The 23,254-nt window shown below is 45.1% G+C and overlaps 1 protein-coding gene across 2 annotated transcripts in view; it reads right to left on the bottom strand.

The window, feature by feature from the left end:
- Nucleotides 1–23,254, bottom strand: part of RAF1 (Raf-1 proto-oncogene, serine/threonine kinase) — a 59,414-nt gene that overhangs the window by 1,121 nt on the left and 35,039 nt on the right. Inside the window, exons 3-16 of one of the 2 annotated variants that reach the window (XM_032459007.1) lie at nt 19,305–19,417; nt 17,339–17,441; nt 16,872–17,029; nt 15,405–15,503; nt 13,637–13,790; nt 10,558–10,585; nt 10,324–10,451; nt 9,860–9,977; nt 3,828–3,912; nt 2,807–2,983; nt 2,032–2,078; nt 868–986; nt 352–483; nt 131–265 (exon numbers count right to left, since the gene is read on the bottom strand). In XM_032459007.1, coding sequence (XP_032314898.1) covers nt 131–265; nt 352–483; nt 868–986; nt 2,032–2,078; nt 2,807–2,983; nt 3,828–3,912; nt 9,860–9,977; nt 10,324–10,451; nt 10,558–10,585; nt 13,637–13,790; nt 15,405–15,503; nt 16,872–17,029; nt 17,339–17,441; nt 19,305–19,417 — 1,596 coding nt within the window. The remainder of the gene's footprint in view (nt 1–130; nt 266–351; nt 484–867; nt 987–2,031; nt 2,079–2,806; nt 2,984–3,827; nt 3,913–9,859; nt 9,978–10,323; nt 10,452–10,557; nt 10,586–13,636; nt 13,791–15,404; nt 15,504–16,871; nt 17,030–17,338; nt 17,442–19,304; nt 19,418–23,254) is intronic. The other variant, XM_032459008.1, reaches the window with a different exon arrangement.

The raw sequence follows: 23,254 nt of genomic DNA on the forward strand, positions 1-23,254 counted from the left end.
GCTCGCCAAGCTCCAGCATCTCGTGCAGAACACAAGTCCCCCCCGAGAAAAGGAAAAGCAGCTTTCCTCCCATTTCTGCCACGAAGCACTCCTGCCTTCGCCAGCGCCGGCACCCTGCGTTAGGCCTTACCTGGGGAAACAGAGGCCTCTCCTCCTTGACTTTCTTCACACAGTCGGCCACCAGCCTCTTCATCGCTTTGGGGCAGTTCTTGTACAGCTTGCTGAGGTCGGGGGAGGCGTACCCTCGGCCCACCATGAAGATGATCTGCGGGGAAGGAGAGCAGTGAGGGGAGGGGTGGGCGGGCAGAGGCGCGGGCTCCCACGGTGAGCTGGCCCGCGCAGCGCACGCACCTGGTCGCGGTTGTTGATGTGGGAGTAAGGGAGCTCGCCGGTCATGAGCTCGTACAGCACGATGCCGTAGGAGTAGACGTCAGACTGGAAGCTGAACGGGTTATTATCCTGCATTCGGATCACCTCTGGGGCCTACGGGGACAGAATGCAACTGTCACCCTCTGGGCCCCACTGACACGCGGGAGCCAGGCTGGCCCTTCCTGAGTCCCGCTGCCACTCTTCCCCAGAGGGCCCCACGCTCAGGCTCAGGCTCAAACGAGCTCAGGAATTCTAGCCTCTGGGATCCAGCACTTCCTATCAGGTTATCAGGTAAGTCCTCCCAGCTACGCCTCAGGGTGGTCCTCACCGCCAGCTTCCTCCAGGAAACCCAACTCTGCCCCAGGCTGACGACACTGAAGGTGTCACTGAGGTGGTCTGGACTTTGGGGAAATGTAGAGAAATAATTGAAAGTTGCAGACAGACCTCTAGGAACCCCTTCTGCCCTGTACCCTGCTAGTGGGGGCCTGGCCGCCTCACCATCCACAGGATGGAGCCAGTGGGTTGTTCAACCTGCTGAGAACCACTCCAGCGTGACTTGACTGTTGCCAAACCGAAATCTCCAATTTTCACCGTCAGGCCTTCATGGAGAAATATATCTCAATGCTTGTTAAGAACTCTAGTTTTAAAAGAATAGTCAAGTTACTTTTGAAAACCTTCCCGAAGTTCTCATTTGTACTGCATCTCTGCCTCCCATCTGCCCAGCCTTCTCAGCACTGGATTTGCTAAAGTTTCTGAAGTTTCAAAACGTGTTTTAAAGTTGCTCCTTCTGCCAGGACGTGCTCAGGGCACCAGATGATTTGGCTGCAGCCACAAACAAGCTAGTTTTCTGCCTGCTGCTGCTTCATCCGTTTACACACCCAGAGACGGGTTCTCTGGCCTTGCGACCTTCCTGCATAATGTAGGTGCCTTAAACCCCAAGACTGAGCAGTCTGCTGACAGCTCACATTCATGCCTGCCTGCATCCTGCCCTCAGACGACTAACAGAATCACCCTGAATCCTGAATGTTGTCTGTCCTAAGACGTTTCTCACAGGAATGGGTACCACCTGGTAACTTCGAAATCAGAACCAAACTTATGTCATTTCTGAGTAAAGAAGTCAGGCACTTCAAGGCAAACTTGTGTGTAATTCCTACCTCCTTAAAATCTGCTTTCATGGCGTCAGTATTGGTCCCCAAAACCCCACCCGCCTAGTGCACATCTTAGACATGTGCCCAAACTAGGCCACGTCCCTTCATGCAGCTCGGCACAGCTGCCGTGCCTCTCGTGGCCAAGCGGCAGCCTGCTGTGCACCACTCTCCTTTCAGAAAGGCTGGCAGGTGTGAACTGTTAGGAAACCATTTCTGTACATTCAAGAAAGACAATTTTAAGTAGTAGTATTTTGAAAAATCTTGCAACACTGGCTTTCAGCTACTTTCTGACCAGATATACAGTCCACAAACTAGACAGACATAAAACGTAAAAGCCCCACTCCCTCAAGTTATATTTAGTAATAAAAACCATCAGAAGAAAAACTAGGCCTGTTTCAAGCATCACCCGAACACACAGCGCAGCCTTTGTGGAGCTCTTTCCAAAGTCACTTTTGCTAAAAAGTCCCCTAAATTTAGCACTGAGCAGTCAGGTAAAACCACCAGCAAAGGATACTGTTGGATTTCATGTCTCTGTGGATGATGTTCTTTGCATGCAAATAGCTGTGAAGGGAAATACACCTATTAAAACCAGTTTGAGGGACGCTGGTATAAAGCAGCTTCAAAACACATCTAAGAGGAAAACCACCTGAAGGCCTGACTCCCAGGGAGGGTTACTTTGGATACGGGCCCTGCACTGGTTCGCGTGGTCCACACACGCCTCACCTGAAGATGAAGCTACAGCACAAACAGGGCAAGTCTTCTTAAGCATCGATTTTACTCCAAAAGTAATGCCGACAACCCAGATGTTCATCAGCTGATGAACAAATAAAATGCAGTACATCTACACAGTGGAGTATTATTCAGCCACAGAAAGGGAGTCCTGATTCACACTACAACGTGGAGAAACCTCGCAAAAACATGCCAGGTGAAAGCAGCAGCTAGACTCAAGACTTCACCTAGTACACCCTGAGGACGTCCTAAAACCAGACGGTGGCGGTGGCTGTGACTCACATGGAGCAAGCACACCCGATGGCCTCCACCACGTTCTTGGGTGTCCGGCTGCACCTGGAGGACGGCAGCTGGGACCTGAATCTGAGCCCCCAGGGAGGTGCCTCAGCTTGGGAAGAAGCATTTCTCACTCCTTCAGCCCACCCCCAGGCTCATATCCAGTGTGCAAAAACAGCACAGAAACCGCTGAAGAGAACTGGCTTTTCCTAATCTTAGTTCGAACTTAGAAAGTCTGGGGTCCAAGCATCAACCTGTCCCTATTTGTCAGGCCGTCCACTCACTCCATTCCCTGAGCCGTCTGCCGGGCGATGTCAATCAACTGGAACATCTGGAACTTGGTCTCCTGCACATGCAGGTGTTTGTAGAGGCTGCTGCCCTCGCACCACTGGGTCACAATGGCCAGGTTGTCCTTTGTCATGTAGCCCATGAAGAGCAGGATGTTCACGTGCCGTGTTTTGCTGGAAAGAAGACACAAGAAAAGGCTCTGAACCTGCTGCTGCAGAACAGGGAGATCTACTCCGCTCTCAGCCCGGCACCCAGGTCCTCCGTGTGCGGACACCTTGCGTGCCGCTGACCCAGGCCCAGGGGACTGCTGACGACTCAGCTGATGTTCCGAGTGGGCAAAGGGCCCCCTGTTACTCCCCCAGTGCCAGCCCTGATCGCAGAGAGGACGTTCTCTTTCATCTGTGTACACTCACCCGTCTCCCCACAGGGGTCACGAGGATCCCTCGTCTGTGGAATCCATCATTATTCAATTTACTCCTACACATTTAAATGGTGACTTAGTTTTGAAGTCCAAAATAAGGCAACTTGGCTATAAAGAGTTCTTGGAAATACATGTGAAAACAGAACCTATTTCTCCCTGTGTCAAACCAAAACCCAGAGAAAGAACCTGCGCTACCTGAGGGGAGTGAGTCCAGAGACCTGAGACAGTGTGCTCATCGGTGGGGGCTCGTCTCTTTTTTTTGGAGGGGGGTGGGTAATTTGACTGATTTTTAGAGGGGGTACTGGGCATGGAACCCAGGACCTGGTGCGTGCTGAGCAGGCGCTCTTCCACTTGAGCTACACCCTCCCCCACAACGGGGGCTCTTCTAAACACCTGGCGCCACTTAAGCTGGAAAGAAACCAACTTCCTTCACTTTTAAGGGAGTTGCTTCTGCCACAGGACTACACAGTGAACGCACACTCACCGCCAGCCCTGCCACAGGCCCTCAGACACAGGTCAGGCCACGCAGCCTGCTCCCTCTGTGGTTCTTACGCCACCACCCGCGCCCACCCTCCCACGCCACACTTTCTACTCACCGAAGGACAGCCACCTCATTCCTGAAGGCCTGGAACTGCTCTGGGGTGGGGTCCACAACCTTGAGGATCTTTACTGCAACATCTCCTGCAAGTTAGTTTATAGTCAGTGCAGGTGAATGATCTTTGTCATTTTTCATATACACTAGTTTTTAGGAATATATGGTGAACCACTCAAAAATCATACACCTATACAGATGGAACAAACACTGAAAATTTCTAAATTATTCAGGTGGCTGGAAAAGTTAAATAGGTTATGCTACTATCCTTAAAACGCTGCCCATGGGCCTTGAAAAGGCCTGCTTTAAACTATCAAGCCTACAATCCCCAGTGGTAAGGTTGTGGGTGACGGGTCACAACCTGGGCCAGTGGGGATGACGTCAGCTAGCACATTAGAATGGCCCGGCAGACACTGAATCTTCAGGGCCAGAAGGCTGGTGCCCAGAGCAGGCCAGTCAGTGAGCAGTTGATGCTAAACACAGCAGCTACATTTCAATGGATCTGAGATGCTCCCTTGTACAGACTCAAAGATACGGACTGAAATGAAGCTGCTCCGCCTTCAATACCAGTAGAAGTAACCCTGATGATTAATGCTGACTGCCTGCTACACCCTGCGCTGAATATGCTTTCACGGGCATCACCTCCTTTAACCCTCAGAGCTGCCCTAGGACGGCAGCGCTGTTACCCTCATTTCACAGGCAGCAACGGAAGTTCAGTCACTTGCCTAGCATCACCTGGCAAAAAAAACCAAGGTGCTGGAGCCAGAATGAGAACTCCGGTCTGACTCCAGTAGCTGTACTTCTAACTCAAATAACTGCTGATCACTGAGAAGAAAGCCAGCCTTTTCACATAACTTTAGGAACATCCAGAGATCAGTTCTACTTTACAGGGGCTACTGACTGAGAAGCCACTTTCAGAAGCACTGTGTCATACTTAGTATAATGGTAATTATAATAAATTACTTCAAGTCCTATTAGGACGTCAGATTTTCATGACAAATGAATTTATTAAAACACAGCCTTCTAATGATCAAACAAAGTAGGAGTTAAGTTCAGTGGCACCTTGGAGGTGACTTGGTTCCTCCCTAAACCAAGCACACCCCCTTGGCAGCTCACCCTCACAGCCTCTGTTGGAGCATTCGTTTCACTTTTGGGGGGCACCAACTGGTAGAGATGTTTCTTATGAGAGGTCCCAAATTCTTGCCCTGTGATCTGTTTTTATCATCTAAAGCTAAAATCTCCACTTAACAGCAACTTCCAAACTGGTTCTCCAGTTCACTGGCACATGAATTTACTCAGGACCCAGGGCTGCCTGTGAAGGTGCTGCTGACTCTGGATGGCAGAGCTGCCTTCTGCCCAGGAAGGGGGAGCTGATAAACCACACCCCAACCTCGAGTCCCTTATGACTGAGCAGAGGGACAGGAGGAGTCTTGCAGTGTGAGCCAAGATGGCGAGGAGCAGGGGGTGGCAGAGGAGGGGAGCAAGGATCTCCGCAGAGGGGATGTAGAAAAGTTTCCTGAAGGAAATGGGACATAAGGCAAGGGAGGAGGCTGTTCCAGACTAGATCCACCAGGAACAAAGGTGAGGTTAGGGGGATGAGGAAAATGCGAGGTGTGCTGGGGAAAGTGCAGCGTGTGATCTGACATCCGCAGGACAGGAGGGAGGCCAGGGAGGAGTCTGCTGCAAGAGCCCAGGTGCAGTGCAGGCACAGTGGTGACAGAAAGGAGGGGATGGAGGCAAGGAACCCTATGAAGATGAACTGACACAATGTGGCAGTCAACTGAGAGATGGGACCAGGGGGTGGCCAGGCAGTGTGTGGGGCTTTAAAGGGATGCAGGAGGAAGACCTGGGGAGATGCTAGGTGGGCCCTCCAGAGGGGCTCCTTCCGAGTTCATAAGCCTGCTTTGCAGTCCCTTCCCTTTCCCACAGCTCTTCTCTGGGCATGCTCCAGTCACCACTGAACTCACCCTCAGGGCCACCCATTCTGAACCTGATCAGTAATGCAGCCTCAGAGCTGCCAAAGCCTGTTCACAGCTCTGACCTGTAGTCAAACATCCTCCACTTCTAGCCTCTACTTTTTGGAACAGTGAACAAGACTTATCCCTGTTAAAAGTTCATCTTTGTTCCATCCTCAGAGCCACTTCAAATCCTCTCGTCTTTCTAAATCCAGTACCCAGTCTGCACCGCACCGCTGTGTAGGCCATGAGTCACGCGCGTCACTGATGGGAAGACGGAGCAGGGGCAAAGCGAAACAGAGCCCTGTGGGCCACAGGGACCCACATGCCATTCAGCTCACGACTAACAGACGGTAACATGATACGCACTTTCTTACCGAACCCCAGAGACTGGACTGCACGACAGCATTCCCTCATTTGTATGTACGCCCTCCAGGACTGCCATGATCGGGATTCAGTCTGCTAAGAACACTAGGTAACATTATAGGAAAACCCGGTTTCAACTCACACAGAGAACACTTTCCTAATGCCCAGCGCTAGAGTTTTCAGGTACCAAGCTCCCCGTCACTCTGGTTTTCAGGCCAAATCTCATGACGGATGGCCTTGCAAAATCTGAGACCCCATTACACCCTCGTGACATCCAAAGTCCTTATGGGACCCAATGACCCCCACCCCCGGACCTCACTCCTGTCAGCCTCTCCCTTGCTCACCCTACTGAAGCCACTCAGACCTCCCGAGTTCCTCAGAGAGGCCAGGTGAGTGGCCTGCTCTGCTCCCGCTCCTTCCCAAATGCCGCTTTCTCAGCAGACTCCTCCCCAACCCACTAAAAAAACCTGCGAACCAGGCCTGCCGCTCTGTACCTGCTTTCCTCCATTTTCTCCTTAGCGCTTACAACACACCAAACACTGTGCTTTTCTTGGTTATTATCCCAACCAGAATATCAGCTCCATTAAGAGAAAGAATTTTTATCTGTTTTGTTCACGGTTTCATCCCTAGCCCCTAGAAGTATGCTTGGTATTAGAAGAATGCTCAGGGAACACTGGCTGAAGAAATGAATTCTAAGAAGCAACAGTGTCAGCAAGGCTAAAAAGCTGCCTGTGTGAGGCACAGCCCCTGGCAGGGAATACCGGGAGCTTGGCTGCCTGCAGCACAGGTCAACAATCAGCTTCTGGCAGGAAAGCCAAGACTTAAGTGCCAGCCTGAGGCCCCCAGACCTTGCCCCCAGGTCTGCAGAGTTAGGTCTGGGCCTAACACAAAGGCTGCTCTCCAGCCTTCCCTCGGCCAACCTTGGGACCAAGTGCATCATGGCCAAGTCCACCTCTCCGGCGCAACAGGCGTTCAGTAACGCTGCTTAACAACTACATGAAGTAGTTATTATCCATAAAACCAGAATGTCTTACTGTCCCTTAACAGTACTGTCAGAGGCAAATGCAGCACAAACAAGACACATTCCTGTTGGTTATCATGTTTTCAGTAAGACAGGCTGATAATATTCATCAACTACTGAAGAAAGAGCTATCATCACTTGGTGAATCTGGAATGTTTTTACCTTTTTAAATACAAATTCGTTTCCCTGTTTCAACCATTTGGGTTAGTCTAAAACCTATTATACACGCCACTGCTTTTTAGACCAGAAGAGAATGAACACCAGTCCTCTTCTTACTGACTCAGTCAAAATGATACAGCTCAGCCTGAGGCTGGGACGGGGACCCCAGACAGCGTGCGTCAGGCTTCTGGCTTCACTGTGGCCCGAGCGTGCTGTCCGGTGGGGGCCCTGCTCCTGAGAGGTCTGCTGCCGCCTCTGCCTGCTGCTCTCCGCCTGACAGCCTCGAACGCTGTCTGCTTCCCTAAGTGTGGTTTACAATTAGCAGAGGCTGGTAAGTCAGACCCCCCAAATTCATGCCCAAAAGGAAGTCTGCAGTTGGGACCATGGGTCTCTTCTGTACATAAAATAAGCTTAGTTCATGGATCTGAGGCGTCCATCTTGGCTGCTTTGAGAACTTTTCTATTTACCTTCACAGCTACTAGGCAGAATCAAACATTTAAAAAATCACCAAAACCTGTGCCCACCACGCCCTCACAGGAGCCACCCTGAAGGGGGCTTCCCGCCGAGCCCGCACTGAGTGACTGGCGTGCAGTGAGGCCGTGTGCCCAGCAGCCTGCAGTACCTCTTTCCTGGTTCTGTTCTGCAGTATGTTAACAGATCCTCATCTACACAAACAACAGCAGCCCACCTATTAATGGCCACATGCATGTCTGAGGGAAAAAAAAATCAAAACAGCTGTAATTTTTAAGAAATGGAATAAAATATTATATACAGGAATCAGAAAAGCAATGGGGAAAAGGGGGAAGAAAGTATAGCATGAAGCGATCTAGAAATCATGGTTTCCACAACTCTCATTCTTCTTCATTCACAGAGCGTAGCTTGCTTTCAGAGAGGCGGACATAAAAGCCCACTGCTCCTCGCTCCTCTGATTTGAGACTTAGAAAAACTAGAATCTTAGAAGCATTAGATGCTGTCTGCATTCCAAGCAGACTGTAGCAAACGCATCTCCTCAGCACAGTCTGAAAGCTCATGACAGAGAGAACACAGCTCATAAGCAGGACTGTGGCAAATGTAACCAGTGCTTTGAAAAATTATGAACCCCTCCCCCCGGCCATAAAGGTGCTCAGTGAAAGGACGCTTAAATTTGGGCACAACTTCAGCTGCATCTGTTGGCTTTTAGCTGAGGCTAAAACGCACGCAAATGGTAAACTGCTCCTAATGGAAGCACTGAAAGCAGTTCTGACTGCGCCACCGCCTGCACTCCTTGCAGCCCTGCATTCTCAGGCGCAGGCACTCCAGCTCACAAACTGTGTTTTTCTTTTCTAAGGGATCACTGAGACATTTATGATATATATTTGGAACATATTTTCAACAGTGTAATTTCTCAGTGACCCAGGAGGCAGGCCAGTAGTATATTAGATGCAACTTTGCAAAGGAAAAGGAGTGACCCTACATGTCATTTATCAATGTTCAGTCCTTTGCCAGTCCCCTCAAAGAACTAGAATTTTGTCAGATGATTAGTTACAAGTGGAAAACCCATATATTAATGAGCATAAGCTACACAGAATAAAGGAGGTGCTTCTCAGCTTTCAACACCCTGAATTTTAATATTCCATTTATTTTATGCTCTTATCTTCTCTCAATCTTTGTGCCCAGTTATGTATAAAGATATACATGGTGGCATCCAAAATAGAAATACAGGCACCAAGGCTCATTAGGATGGGGGGGGTGGGTACTAAAATCTGAATTTAGAAGACCTGTCTTTCGGGAAACATGTAGCATTCTCAAAAAAAAAAAAAAAATACTCTATATTTGCTGACATCCTAAAGCCAGAGGCATTAAAAACCTGACAGATATGTTAAGTATGTTGTCAAAATACACAAAAACTGTGGCTACATACATTAAAATAGTAAGTTTCTTCCAAGTGACAAAGTGTTTACATTAAAATAAACATTAATGCTCCACAGAGATTCAAGAATTAAGTCTGTGCATCCCCTGACAGGAATTCCCAAGACCAGTCCCAGGGCAGAGCAAAGAGAACCTGTTTCAGGAGGCTCCTGGCTTTCCCATGCCCAGCTGTCTGACCACGGGCACGGCAGTTCCCCCTCTTGGGACCTTCGTTTTCTTGCAAGTAAAGTCTCCAAGGTGCTTTCCGGCTTTAAGTTTCTAGAACCCATGCTCCCCTAACAGCAGCAGACTCTTACTCATTTAGGAGCGTCCAAGCATGTCACTCCCATGTGCACAGTGTATTTAATCCATTTATAAGAAGAGACTCTGACACTTGACTCTACTGCTCAACTCCTGTTCACCAAATTCTAATTATCCTGAAAACTTTCCTACTAGCATTGTTGAGTCTTAAAAAAGAACAGTACGAAACTTCATCCAGATACTGTTAAGTTCAATCTTCAGATGCAACCAAGCACCCCGGGAGAGAGCTGCTGTGACCCAGGGGCACAGTGAGTCCTGGCCCCTGCCCGGCCCTCTCTGGACTAACCCCTGACTTCACCCGGGAGTAACGGAAGGCCCCAAACTTACCATGCCACTTGCCCTTATAAACAGTTCCAAAGGAGCCTGACCCAATCCGAGTGGAGAGCATCACTTCACTGGCTTCTATTTCCCAGTAATAGCTTGAATCTCTCTGTCCACGAGGCCTCTGAAGCAAACAGAGAACATCAGTATACTCCACGGAATGGCACAGGTCTGTTTAACAACCGTGTCAAAGAAAACCTCAACCCAACTCCATCCATCCCTGTATGTTTTACAGACAGACATACTAACTATAATTCCAATTTTTCTCTTTTGAGAAAATACCATTTTAGTTGTGCCCTGTCTTGCAATAAACCAGTTTTCCAATACAAGCATGCCAAAAATAGCACTGACATTTATAATATATTCACTTAATTAGAGTTCCCCCACCCCTAAAGTTAAAAACATTCTCATTTCTGACGGCATTTCTTACTGACCCCTAACCTGCAGGAGGTACTGTTGGCAATACTCACAATTTTGTTTTTCTCCTGGGTCCCGGATCCTGGTGCCCGCTCTCTCTGTGCCGGCACAGGGGTTTTGGGCTGTGACCAGCCTGTTGGGCTCAGATTGTTGGGGCTGCTGGACAAGGCTGAAGGTGAGGCTTAACAGACAAGACAAACAGAATCCACACGTGGATAAGCCAACAGAAGATAAACGGCATAAAGAGAAAAAGCCCACCACTACTGCTGAATGACCTGGACAAGTACCTGATTCACTGTGGCTTCGAATTGCATCCTGAAACAGAAAAGGAAAGCCGGTCAGTGTCTGCACCAGAAAAGGTGTTTGCCGGGGAGGGCAAGGGGAGGAGGATTTTCAGGAGCAATGTAGATTATAAAACCTCCAAAACACAAAAGGTCTAATTACATACCCTAACTTTTCTTTGATTAAATTCATCAGTATCTGTGGCCACTACCTCCAGAGCTGCCGTCGTCAAGCATTAGGAGGACTTATGTGAATCCCTCACATACAACGGGAACATCATCCTTTCTCTCAGAAGAAGGCAATGCACACAGCAAACAGATCATCTTTAAGGAAGGCTAGCAAAGTTACAATCAGCTGAGATCTTTTCAGTGGTTGGGGATCTTGCCCCACTGAAGCTCAAAAAATGATAACTAAAAATTTAAACTATTTTTAATAAGGGATTCGGTGGCAAGTTCACTCTTACTCCTTTAGGAGTTGGATTTGATAAGGGTAAGCACCAAGACTATATACTTTATTTGAGCCTAAAATCATGGAAAGCTGGAAGGACCATAAATCCCCCAGTCCCAGACCTGCAACTTATATGTAAGAAAACACCTGAACAGGTAGAGACATGGCCAGGGTCACACAACCAGCTGGTGGCAGAAACAGAGCCAGAAACCACCGCCCACGGGTCTCAGACCTGCTCTTCAGACCTTACGGGTGAGCTCTGAAATTAGTTACATTCTACTGAGGAGAGAGGTCAAAGGCTACTTTTAGAATTTATTAGAAACTGTTTGGGTCGAACAGTTTAAGACACAGGGCCCTCCGTGAAACCTAAATCTTCATTTTATAAAACCTCACTTGGAGGACATGAATAACAGTAATATAAAACGATTTGGTCCCCATATGCTCAAAAAGGATATTTTTTCTCAGTTCTACCCTCTTTGTTTTCTTTCTGCAACCACAGTGAAGACAAGATACTTTATTTCACACAACTTTTACCAGAATGCTCCCACTCCATGACATGGTTACAAGATGGGAAAAGGCACAGACCACGCTGCCCCGCAACCCCGCGGCAGCCCCACCTGAGCGTCTTCAGCGTTTACCAGTAAAGCCTAGCTCTGGGGTTCCCACACCTGGCCGGTCTTCAGAATCACCTGGAGAGGTGTTCACGAATACAGGTCCCCAAGCCCCTCCACCCAACGAGGGCTGATACGTCTGGGAGGGAAGGTGGGAAGCCCAGGAATCTCAGTTTTTAATTACAACAGGATGGCAGCCAGGTGGACAAAACTTTGTCCAAAAATAATTTGAATTTCAGTAGAATTTTCAGCAGCTATAGCTTTATTATCCAACTAATCTCTTCTTTGTTTTTAGTCAAAGCATGGCACAATGTATTTTTAATGACCAGAAGTACATTCCCATGCACTGGGAGTTTTTCTTAATGCCACAGCAGTTTTCTTCCCTGTACCCACTATATGCCTCATGTTTTACTCTGTGCTCATTTCTGCAGTTGGATTGGTTTATCCTAGAAGGAACTTTTCATCATCTTGAAATCTAAATATTAGTTAAAGAGAACTAAAATGGCTTCAACAAAGCAAGAATGTGTAATCTTAAGATGCTAAATCATGATTTAAAAAAAAAGAGGAATCAAAATACGCTCTGCTTCTAAAGTAAAGAGGATGAAGCACACAGAGGTGCTTTCATAATAAAAATTCAAGAACTTTCACTTTCAACGCTCCCTCTAGAACACTGGAATGTTTAGAGGAATAAATCATATATTAAAAGAAAAGTAACTGGTATATTATTGTATCATAATCAGGGCTAATCACAATAGAACAAATAAAATTCATAGCTTGCATACACATGACCTCCTCAAAATAATCTTGTGATACTCAGAGTGCCCCCAAATGACAAGTTTAGGCCCCACATTCAGAAGCCAGCTCACTGGTTGAGTCCCTGCCACTCCTGCTTGGCAGGACAAGTATGCTGAACGGACCTGAGGTCTGAGTGAGGTAAGCTGTGCCTGAGGTGGCAGGTGGCCCTGAGGTTTTTCAAGGAACAACTCATGATGCAGACAGAGCACAGCTGTCTCTGATAAAAGCTTATCAAAGGATTTTCAGGGCAGAGCAACCAAACTGACACAACTGGTTTCTAAAGGAAATGTAAACAGAACAGTGATGCTGTTTCAGCACCAACTAAATAAATCCAGCATTAGTCTTTGGTAGGAATTGAAAAAAAATTTTTTTTATATTCTTGGCCTCAAAATCTCACCACAGGTTATTTTTTTTCACTCCTTTCTATGCTATTGCCAAAACCGAAAACATGAAAACAAGTCTGACAAGAAATATAAAATTTAGTGATTGTTTCATTTTTGACAGTCTTTCTGTCTGACAGTCTTAGCAAACCTGTTAATTTACAAGAAAGCAAAGGCATGAAGAAGAATACCTACTCTTCCCCTCAAACAAAACCGTCTGGACCACGCCCTGGGAGAAGCGCTCAGGCTGTTGCTCTGGTCCAAAGCAACGAGAAATAAAGAAGAATAAAGAACAAAGGAAGTATTTTAAGTGTATTCAGTTGTTATAAAGATGAACTAGAAAGCAAACCAAACAAACAGAACATACCGAAACGCCAAGAAAAGAAAAAGCAGTTTGAAAACACTAGCTTTAGGCGCTTTTACATCTCCCTGAATATCTGCTTATTAAAATCCTATGACTCCACCCTTTTATTTCTAAACAAAATCCCTTCAGGACTCCGGGAGAGTCTGCAGTCCTCCACCACTGTTATTCTCTCCCACACCAAAATGAAACCGCTCTGTCTCTCACTCACGAGCTTACTGAGGCCTTATTCAAATCTGACATGGGAAGAGTGAGTTCCAATGTTAACATTTCTTCAGGAGATTTTACTTTTCCCCTTGAGTGGTAGGTATACCAACCAGATTATCAAGCCAGTCTCAAGATGCAGTGAATAAGAAAGAAATTCAAAAAGCCCAGGGACCCGAGAAAATGCTGCAGCACTCCTCATCCCACTTGAAACCCAAACCTCTTAACACAGCAGCCGCCCCCACCCAAACAGCTGGGACCCCGCACTGCCGCGCGGGCCGCCTACCTCGATCGCCCTGCTGTCCACAGGCAGGGCGGTGCTGACCATGTGGACGTTAGGCGTAGACGTCGACCTCTGCCTCTGGGAGAGGGAACCTTCAGAAGAGGGGCTGGAGGTGGTGAATGTGAAAGCGTGGGGTGTGGAGTATCTGTGCTGGGAACTAGGTGAGGAGGAGAAAGAAAATTGCATGACTGACACTCAGGCCTCCACACTGCCTACTTCATTAAGATACTCAGGGGCAAACCCGACTTTACTACAACCTTTGACAAAAATGTTCCTTTCTTTTAATATGCACCATTTAAAATTTTTCTTCTGTCTACTTGCTTTTGCATGCATTTTTTATGAATAGAGGTCCTACGGAATTGAGCCCAGGACCTCGTGCATGCTAAGCACATGCTCTGAGCTATACCCCCAACCTCAGCATGCAGATTTTTTAAAAAGGAAATAATAGATGTACTTGGAATTCATGTGGAAAAAATAATACAAGTTTTCTTCTATTTAATAAATCACCTCTACAGAATACTCCAGATTTTTAGACCATCTCTGGGAAAGAACAAACTAGCATCTGCTAAACATGCGCAGGTTAATTTAGAGAATAAATCAGAAAACTTTAAGGAAAATTTTTTTAACAGACGGTTAGATCTGGTGGACACGTGTGCAGACACACCAGCGTTTTATCCTCCGTGCATCCTCTCCCCAACAAAAAGCTCACAAAGCCAACTGATGTGCATTCAGTTTTCAGGGTTCTGTATCTAACCGTGAAACTCACCACCGGCGCCTTTTACCCAGCGCCGCTCCCCAGCCAGCCAGACTGGGAGCACACATTAACGTTTTCATTACTTGCTCTGAAAATTACTTTGAGTTTTGTTCAGACTCAAATAGCACCATGCATGAATTCAAGGGACAAAAGGCTGGTTTTTCTAAGAGAAATTGCTCTACTGCCTTGAAAAACTGCCTTTCCAGGCAGTTCAACATTAATGCCTTCAGAGCCCTGGTATCTAAACCTACCTAAATCTGCAAAAGCAAGTACAATTTTTTGGCCAGAGTTGCTTTTCAAATTATCAAGAAAAATGAAAGTTACACACAAGTATTTATCCAGATACCATTTCCTTCAACAATTTCCATGGTAGTTTTATAAAGGCCATTAAGTATTATATGATCATATAATATAAAGTCAGAGATTTTGAACAAAAATGTAGATTTTATTTTAGGTTCCAAATTCATGTGTCGCACTGAGTGAGACATCTGAACTCAAAAGCTGGAAAACAGTACATTCAAGTTATGTGCGAACTCACAGGCACATTTAAAAAGGATATTTGTATTTAAAATCTAATTCGCTTCTTTTCAAAATAGCAGTTTATTAAATACCACAGTTTTAGCATATGCAAGGCCATAATAAGCATTTCAAAGTTGAGGGTTTTATTTTTATTGAATCACTGTGTACCGTTTTGGGACCCCCTCCCTGAGGCTCCACTCACTGCATACTGAGGAAGGCAAAATCTCAAGCTCTTTAAAATGCAGTGAGATATAAGGGACATGCCAGGAGAACAGAATAAACTGCAGTAAGGGTCCAGAATGTAAGAATGTAAGAAACAGGACCACAAAGAGAAGTTCTACATTTTGCTCTAACAGCAACAGTGAGTTCCACAGAAGCAGCAAAGGGTTTAGAGAGAGAGAAGAGGGAAGGCAAGGGAACACACCTTCTGTATTTATGCTTTCAGTCCCACCCGCCCCAATGCAGCTTTCCAAGAGAACAGCAACAGGTAAAAAATACCTAACAGGCATCCGGGAAACAGACTCTCGCATCCGACGCATCGTCAAGGAGGGCAGTGCTGGGACCCCACTGTCACCGAGAGTTGAATTTGGAAACAATCTAAATGAAAGCAGAGAAAGCCTGGTTTTTAGACTCGCGGTAGTAATTTTACAGCCAGCCTGCCTGACCCTGCAAACTCACAGCTGCTCAAACTGAATTTTTCCTACTCTTATGTCCGAGAACACTCAGGCTACCCAGGGTAAAGGGACCATCAACCCAGGTGACTGGGTCTGAATGACTACAGAACGTGGCCAGTCCTGGCCTGCCAATGAACACGGAGGCTCCAGTGTGCGCTTCTAGGAAACACTGGTCCAGTGTCCAGCTGTGTCAAAATAATGGGGTTTTTTAAAGCCTTTTTAAAGTAGAGCGCTTTATAACCTACATCACATAAGGCTTTTCTGGAAACATTCTGTCTTGGAAACGCAGAGATGGAAAGACGGAAATGTGAAGAATAAACCACCTTCAGCACCAAAAGTGACAGACAAGAGGGAAAATGACATTAACATTAATCTGGCATCTTCCCTCCATGAGACGAGCACCTGGCGCTCAGCGAGTTCACGTGCCAGCTCAGTTAACCCTGCTAAGAGCACTGAAATGATGGCAAGGCCCCCTTTTCTCAGCTGAGTGAACTGAGGCTCAGAGGTGACTACGGTGAGTTAGTGACAGCATTTAGATGTTGACCAGCATCTGCTGGACTCCACAGTCTGTGCTATTTATGCTACCCGAGCTCTCTTTGCAAAAGCAACGTGTTACTACTATGAAAGCAAAGAAGTTTCTGTCGTGGTTTAATGATAACGCTCCCTCAGTTTTTCTAGTACCCACAAAAAGGGATAAAAGTTCAGCTTTGACTTTTCATATCCCTGTTAACAGTTTTTAAAAGGCACTTTGGAATATGTACTTTTAATAAATCTTACTTTAAAAAGTTTGTCTATATAGAATATAATTTAGTTGCCAGTTTGTCTCCAGAGGGATACATGTGCTTTTAAGTTTTACTGTAAAATCATTTTAAGACTAATATTTTCCCTCGTCTGAAGAAAACAGCACCGACCACACTTTCTGCTCCTTCTCAGTGTCAAGGGTCTGTTCATTGTATTTATGAAAATACAGGGTACTGTCTACCAGCAACTGGGGAAAAAAATCTTTTGGGTTTTCGTATCACTTTGCTCTTTGTCTTAATGAATCACAGTATATCAATCTCCATCTGACAAGTAACAGTCCCACCAGCTCATTTTAGAGAATTATATGCCACACTAAACTTGCTAGTTTAAGAATTGTCATGTTTCTAAAGCAAACCGTTTCTGGATCATTATAATTCACTTACTAAGTCTAAAACCCAGACCTGTCAGTGAAATATACAACAAACACCCTCAATAAGAGTTTATACCTCCCTGCCCCCTTATATTCTTTGAAAAAAGAATGACGCCTTACAAGAGTTGCCTGATGTTACTCCAGTCCACACACATAGTAGGTACTTTGGTGCTACAGTGCTCATGAAATTTGTAGCCACAAGTCTGACATCGAAATCCATTGAGCAGGAACTTCTGACAGATATCACAGAAGGCAAGCTTCAGGAAGGTCTTCCGAGCCTCGAACAAGAACACAGGTGTAAATTACACTGAATAAATGAAAGACGATAGAAGACAAAATAATTTCCTTCTTGCCCCCAAAGAGGTTTATCAGAATGAAGAATCATACTTCCAATCATTTTAAAATTCATACATAGAAACTAAGGTACGTCTGTGATCTCATAACCTAAATTGCCTTACTGAAAACAATGGCATCACTAGAGCTTTAAACAACCCAACAACACGTAAGCTTATTATCTCTGAGAAATTCCTATTATGTCAGCCAACGAGCTTAACAGACCACAAAGAGAGAAGAGATCGCCAACTTACAAAGTTGTGTGTTGTGAGGGGAACATGATCCAGGAAATCTACTTGAAGTTCCTCTCCAATCAGCGAGGCAGCGTCAGTATTCCAATCTAAACGTGCTTTTTTACTAAAGAGGATTTTAAAAAACATAATACAACAGGGAACTATTTAGGTGAGAGTTCAATACCAATAATGTTCCACAAACATAAAACTTAATCCCACACAACACTAACTCAACTCATACAACAAACATATGAAGTGGGCATTCTTATCCCCCATCTTAAAAATGAAAGAACTGGGGCTCTAAGAGGGTAACCTGCTCAAGGGCACACAGTGAGTGTAAGGGCCTATTTGGATCCAGGTAGGTCAGACTCCAAAGCTTACGCTCTTAGAATAAAGTTTTCTTTAAACAATGAAATAAAACAATCTCACGATAAAGGAAATGTGCAATAAACTGGACTCTAGAACATCAAAATCCTATAAAAACCCTAAAACCCTCTAAAATAGGTTATAAATATTGCTACAGTCGCAAAGTTAAGTCTTCACTAGCTTACTTCAATCTAGAAGATAAACAGAAAAGAATCACAAACAAAATTCACTTTTCTATTAATGATAGGCTCAATCTGTAGAATTGTTTGCAAGGTCTATAAACATAAATCGATGAAAGACTTAACCATCTTAAAATTTAGAGACCACTCTTTCTCTGCCTAGAGTAAACAAGACAGAAAAATAGATACATTTAAGTAAAAATCAATGCCCAGTTCCTTTCTCATGTTTTGTCTAGTGTATCTGGCCCATCTCCTAAAGGAAGCACATTCTTGGACAAGATTCAAAACTCTCCCTGCACCTCCCAGAAGCCTATTACAGCCATCCTGCTGATTATCTAACAGTGAATAATCCATCCCTGGATACAATTCCTTACACAAGGTCTGGGAAACCCCACACTACTCCCAAGTCCTGCTTTGCCCTAATGCAGACAGAGGGGGCAGTCCTGTGTTCTGATCAGTCTTCAGGTGCTGTCCATCCAAGAAAGAACCCAGGGTAGCTCCAAACAGTGCAGCCTTGGACAAAAGCTGATCAAGCCCCTCACTGTCTCAGAGTCTCTCTAGTCTGTAAGGTTGGTCCCCAAGCCAGTGCCCAGTGCATGGGGACTATTCCCAGATAAAGCTGGCATCTGCTGCAGAGCCGCACTTCAGCAAAATGCCTCCGGAGCTGAGAGGACTGACAAGCAGATGAATTCACACTTGCCCTTTTGAGTGGACTCATGCCCTAGGGTAACACCTCACAACTGGGGAGCCCCTGAGATACAGAAGATGTAGCTAACAATCAGTAACAGAACCAGCACTTCCCAAGGAGAAGGCAGAGTTAAGGTTACCACCCCAGATCGTGGGGGACAGTAACAGATAGCAGCGAGTCACAGATGGCTCTGATGCTCTGGGATATGACTCCAGGACCAGGTGGGGGCGCCTCTATCTTGCCACCACCATCAGTGACAGGATGAACTACGGATCTTCCTTGAAGCAGAAATTCTCTTCTTAGCCCTGTGTCTGTCAAACTGCTAGGATTCAGTAAACATTAACTGAATAAAAATGAATGCATGAATTTCAAAAGTCAGTTTCTTAAAGACAGCATTCTTTAACTGTAAATAGTAACGCAAACACTTTCAGAGTATGCACTCTGTACGCTGCGTTAAAGCAAACACAAAAATCACTGATCTCAAGAAACATATCATCTGATGTGACTGCTTCCAGAAGGAAACACTATCCAACTCCTAACATGTACTTTATTTTTCAGTACAATGTTCAAGTGAAAATTTCAAGTTCTTAGTATTTAATTTTTCTGAATTATCTCTTTACAAACAAGAGTATTCAAATACTCACTATTCCATAGGAAGCTAGTGCAATTTTTAAAATATGGACACAGTTATTATTTGAAGCTAGGCAACCCTTACTAGTTTGAAGGAAGACCTGGCTGACTTGTGAGTTCTTACCCCTTGTGTTCGTGGAGAAGTCTGAACACTGCACAGCACTCTGGTTGCAGGCCCCGCACCTTGAGAGCTTTCATAAGGCAATCGTGCAGGCTCATTCCGTTCCGCACATTGACCTACAAACAAAGGACAACCTTTAGAACCAGCACAGGCCACACATCCCTTGCAAGTAAATGCACCAGTCTGTAAGGGGGTATGGAGAAGACTGAAGACAGCGTTGCTTGTGACCCTCCAACAACAGAGGTTTGAACAGCATGGATCCACTCGTACCCAGATTTTTTTCAAAAGCAAATACTACAGTAATATACCCTCCGTGGCTGGTGCAATCCGGGACACGGAACAGCCATGCGGGGGAACCACATACAGCAAGGCTGACTGTAAGCTATACTGGGGGTTTCAGCTGAGCAGAGGGCTGGCACCCCTAACCCCTGCGTTGTTCAAGGGCCAGCTGTAACGGTAACAGAGTGAACAATCTGAATGTCCAGCAACAGGTGAGAGCCTGAATCCAGTACGGGACACCCGCATGTGTCACGCGGCGCCGCTACTACATTACTTACAATGACCTGGCACAAGTGTGGTATGTTAATTAAGAGGAAATAGTTTTCAGAACACCACCAAGAGTAATATTATTTAAAGGGCGGGAAGCTTACATTTGCTTACATATGTTGCATGAGGGTGAAAAGATAGACTCAGCTGTCGGCATCAGAAGCAGTTAGGAGAGAGAAAAGATCAACTGCCCCTTTCTACAGCTCTAGTTTGACTCAATGAAATGTTCCCCCAAGCATAAACATCCACCAGAAAGGAAAATAAGCCAGTCCAATCTACAAATAAACATGAGTTTTTCTGATCAAAAATGTATATTTCAACCAATTTAAACAAAACATTTGATCTTCCTAACAAACATTCCATCTCACGTGCACTTCACTCTCTGACAAGCAGGCAGTGGAGGCTCTGCCCCACTGTAAGGACAGACATGACCACGGGCTTTAATGAATGCGCACATCCATTCCAGGCAGCTCAGCAGGACGCCCTCCTCCACACCCCTCGCACCCAGTCGTCAAAAGCTGGGCACGCACTCAGACGCCTAGTGGGGAGTGTGAGTGTCCAGGGTGCTGATAACGGCAGCTACATAAAAATTTCAACTAAGATCTTGAAGCATTTTGATAAAAGCCTTCTACATTTTGTTTTTAAAGTTAATCGAAAGTAAGGCAGTTAGACTCAGTACGGCCAGCAGGGAGGGCAGAATGCAGCTCAGCAGGGCCTGCAAACTGAAGGCCTCCTGCCGGGGGAACTTGCGTGAGCCTACACTGGCCAGCCCAGCCCCTTCCCAGAGGGAGGTGAGTGGTGTTTTTATTTAATTTAAAGGTTTAAAATATTTTTAAATTTTCCACATTTATATTTAATATTGAATTAATATTTTAATTAATATTTTAAATGTTCCACAACAAGTTTATCTTAAAGGTGTCTTGAAGCAGTGATACCTTTAGAAAGATCTAACTTCCAGCTTTTCAGAAATAAAACAAGTAAAGGGAGAGAGACTGATCTGAACTAGAAGACACCAACAGTGAAGACTAACAGACACTCACACACTAACAGTCATGACCTGCATCAAATACTGTGCAGTAGTACTTGGAAAACTGTAAAGTGATATGTGTTATATCATTAATCTTCATTAAAAGTCAAAGCCCCAAGAGCTAGACAGGTCTTTAAATATCCTCCAACCCCGCAGAGTTCCCAAATGGGTCTGGTATTAGAATCATCCAAGAAGCTTGTGAAAATACATTTTCCCAGCCTGCTCCCTCTAATACATCCAAGGATTCTGATTCAGTTCATCTTAAATAAAGCTCAGGAATCCATATTTTAAATTCTTCTCAAGTAATTCCAGTAGTAATTAATGGTCCTCAGCCATGATCCATATACTCATCCAGTAATTATAAGCAGTAGCAGTCAGTCAGAGACACATGTTTACAAAACAACTGCAGGAAAAATTCGAAAAACAAGCAATTCTAATTACTACTTCTAAAATTATTTATATCAGACATGCATGCTCTCTCTCACTCTCCTCTCTACAACTCCTCACGGATACATGGTGTAATTAGTTAAATCTGACTAATTTCCACTAAGTGATTATGACAGTCATTCTGGGTTCCAGCAGTGAAGCAACCTGGGGATGATGAGAAACAGCTGACTGCTGGTCTGGCCAGCAAGTGAGCCCCTCCCCTTCCCTGCTGCCCTGAAGCTGGGTGCCTGGTGAAAGAAGGTGGTTCTTCCAGAGAAACACAGTTCATCTCTGGTCAAAAAAATAGGAGAAACTAACTTTCTCTGCTAGAACCGTCTCAAAAACAGAACTCAAGCTTCCAAATCACTGGTCCCTGACCACCAGTTGTGCTCAACTGAAGGCTGTCAAGGATACACCAATGCAGAAAAAACTCAAATAGTAACAGCTACCTTTTTACTCATGAACTAGCCACTGTATTCAGCATGAGCCTCGTTTCATAAATGTCAGGAACAGACTCAAAATATTATGCAACTTACTTAGATGATACGGCCTATAAAAGACAATACAGGGATTTAAATTTGGGCCTGGATGGCTTACAGGCCCATACACTTCATTATTATGCCGAACTAAATTTGCCGGTCTTCCAGGCAGACTGGGATTGGGAGGTGGAGAAGACAGACGCAGAAGCAGATGGTCTTCAGTGTCCCATCACAGTCACACTTCCCAACTGACCTCTCCACTTAGGGTCACAAACAAAATTAATGAGAAAATAGTGTGGTTAAAATCACTTGCAAGTGAAAGAGTACTGCTGAAATGTAAGAGGATTATTATTTATTTTGCCAGCCATTAAACTTCCACTTTTAAGAAGGGGAACAAAACTAAATTTACTCAAACTTTAAATGCCTTTGAGTTTTGTCTTCAGTTCAAAACGTCCCTAAATGTACAACACTGTAACTAGGGGGCTCTTTAGGTTCACAGAAGAAGTGTAAAGGAATTTAGTAAACTGGGGAGAGTGGAACTATTAGTAACAAACTGACAAAACTCTGGGCTGTACTTCCCAACTCTGGAACCCTGCCTTGCCTAGGTACACAGAATAAACACAATGCACTGATCTTACACAAAGAATAGAGGGTGGGAAAGGAGAAGATGTAGACATTTTGAACTAAAGTTTTCTCATATGTCCCACCAAGCAAAATTAGTACAACTTCACTTTTCTTTTTCAACAAGTTGGTTTTTCCTCCCGCCCCCAGGATAGCAGGAAACTTTCTGACCAATAATTTCTTGGAAAAACTTGGGATTCTGTGTCAGAAACGATGCACAAATAACTGGCTAGACCACTGCCCTGGAAAAGAAAAAAACACTGAGATTTCTAAGCTACCTCTAGCTTTGCCCCAGGGCCTATGAAATTTACCAAAATAACTTTTTCTAGGTAATTTACTTTCCTCTATATACTTGATTGTGATATCGAAAATAATTAAGTGAACATTTTGCTTTAATATCAGCACAAAATATTTCTTCTAATTAACTGGGAATGTCTAAAGGAGCTTTTCGAAGAACTCTGAAATATATCCCCATAAGAATGTACTACGAAAAAAAAATGCACTGTGTGTTTAGATGAAGTGGCAGAAAAGAAGACATTCCAGGCAAGACTAACAAGAGAAGGCAGGCCAAGGGGTGGGAAAAAGCGGGGCGTGTAGAAGGAACACAGCAACACAAAGCAATCAAGTCTGTAAGCGGAAAGCCAATTAACAAAGACCCTACGTGGAAACCTCTTACACTGTTAGTGGGAAAGTGAAGTGGAGCAGCCACTATGGAGAACAGTATGGAGGTTCCTTAAAAAACTAAAAACAGAGCTACCATATGATCCAGCAATCCCATGCCTGGGCCTATACCCAGAAAAGACAAAAATCCTAATTCAAAAAGATACATGCAACCCAACGTTCACAGCAGCACA

This window comes from Camelus ferus, chromosome 17 (genome assembly GCF_009834535.1).
Source record: "Camelus ferus isolate YT-003-E chromosome 17, BCGSAC_Cfer_1.0, whole genome shotgun sequence".
In the NCBI taxonomy this organism is placed as follows: Eukaryota; Metazoa; Chordata; class Mammalia; order Artiodactyla; family Camelidae; genus Camelus; species Camelus ferus.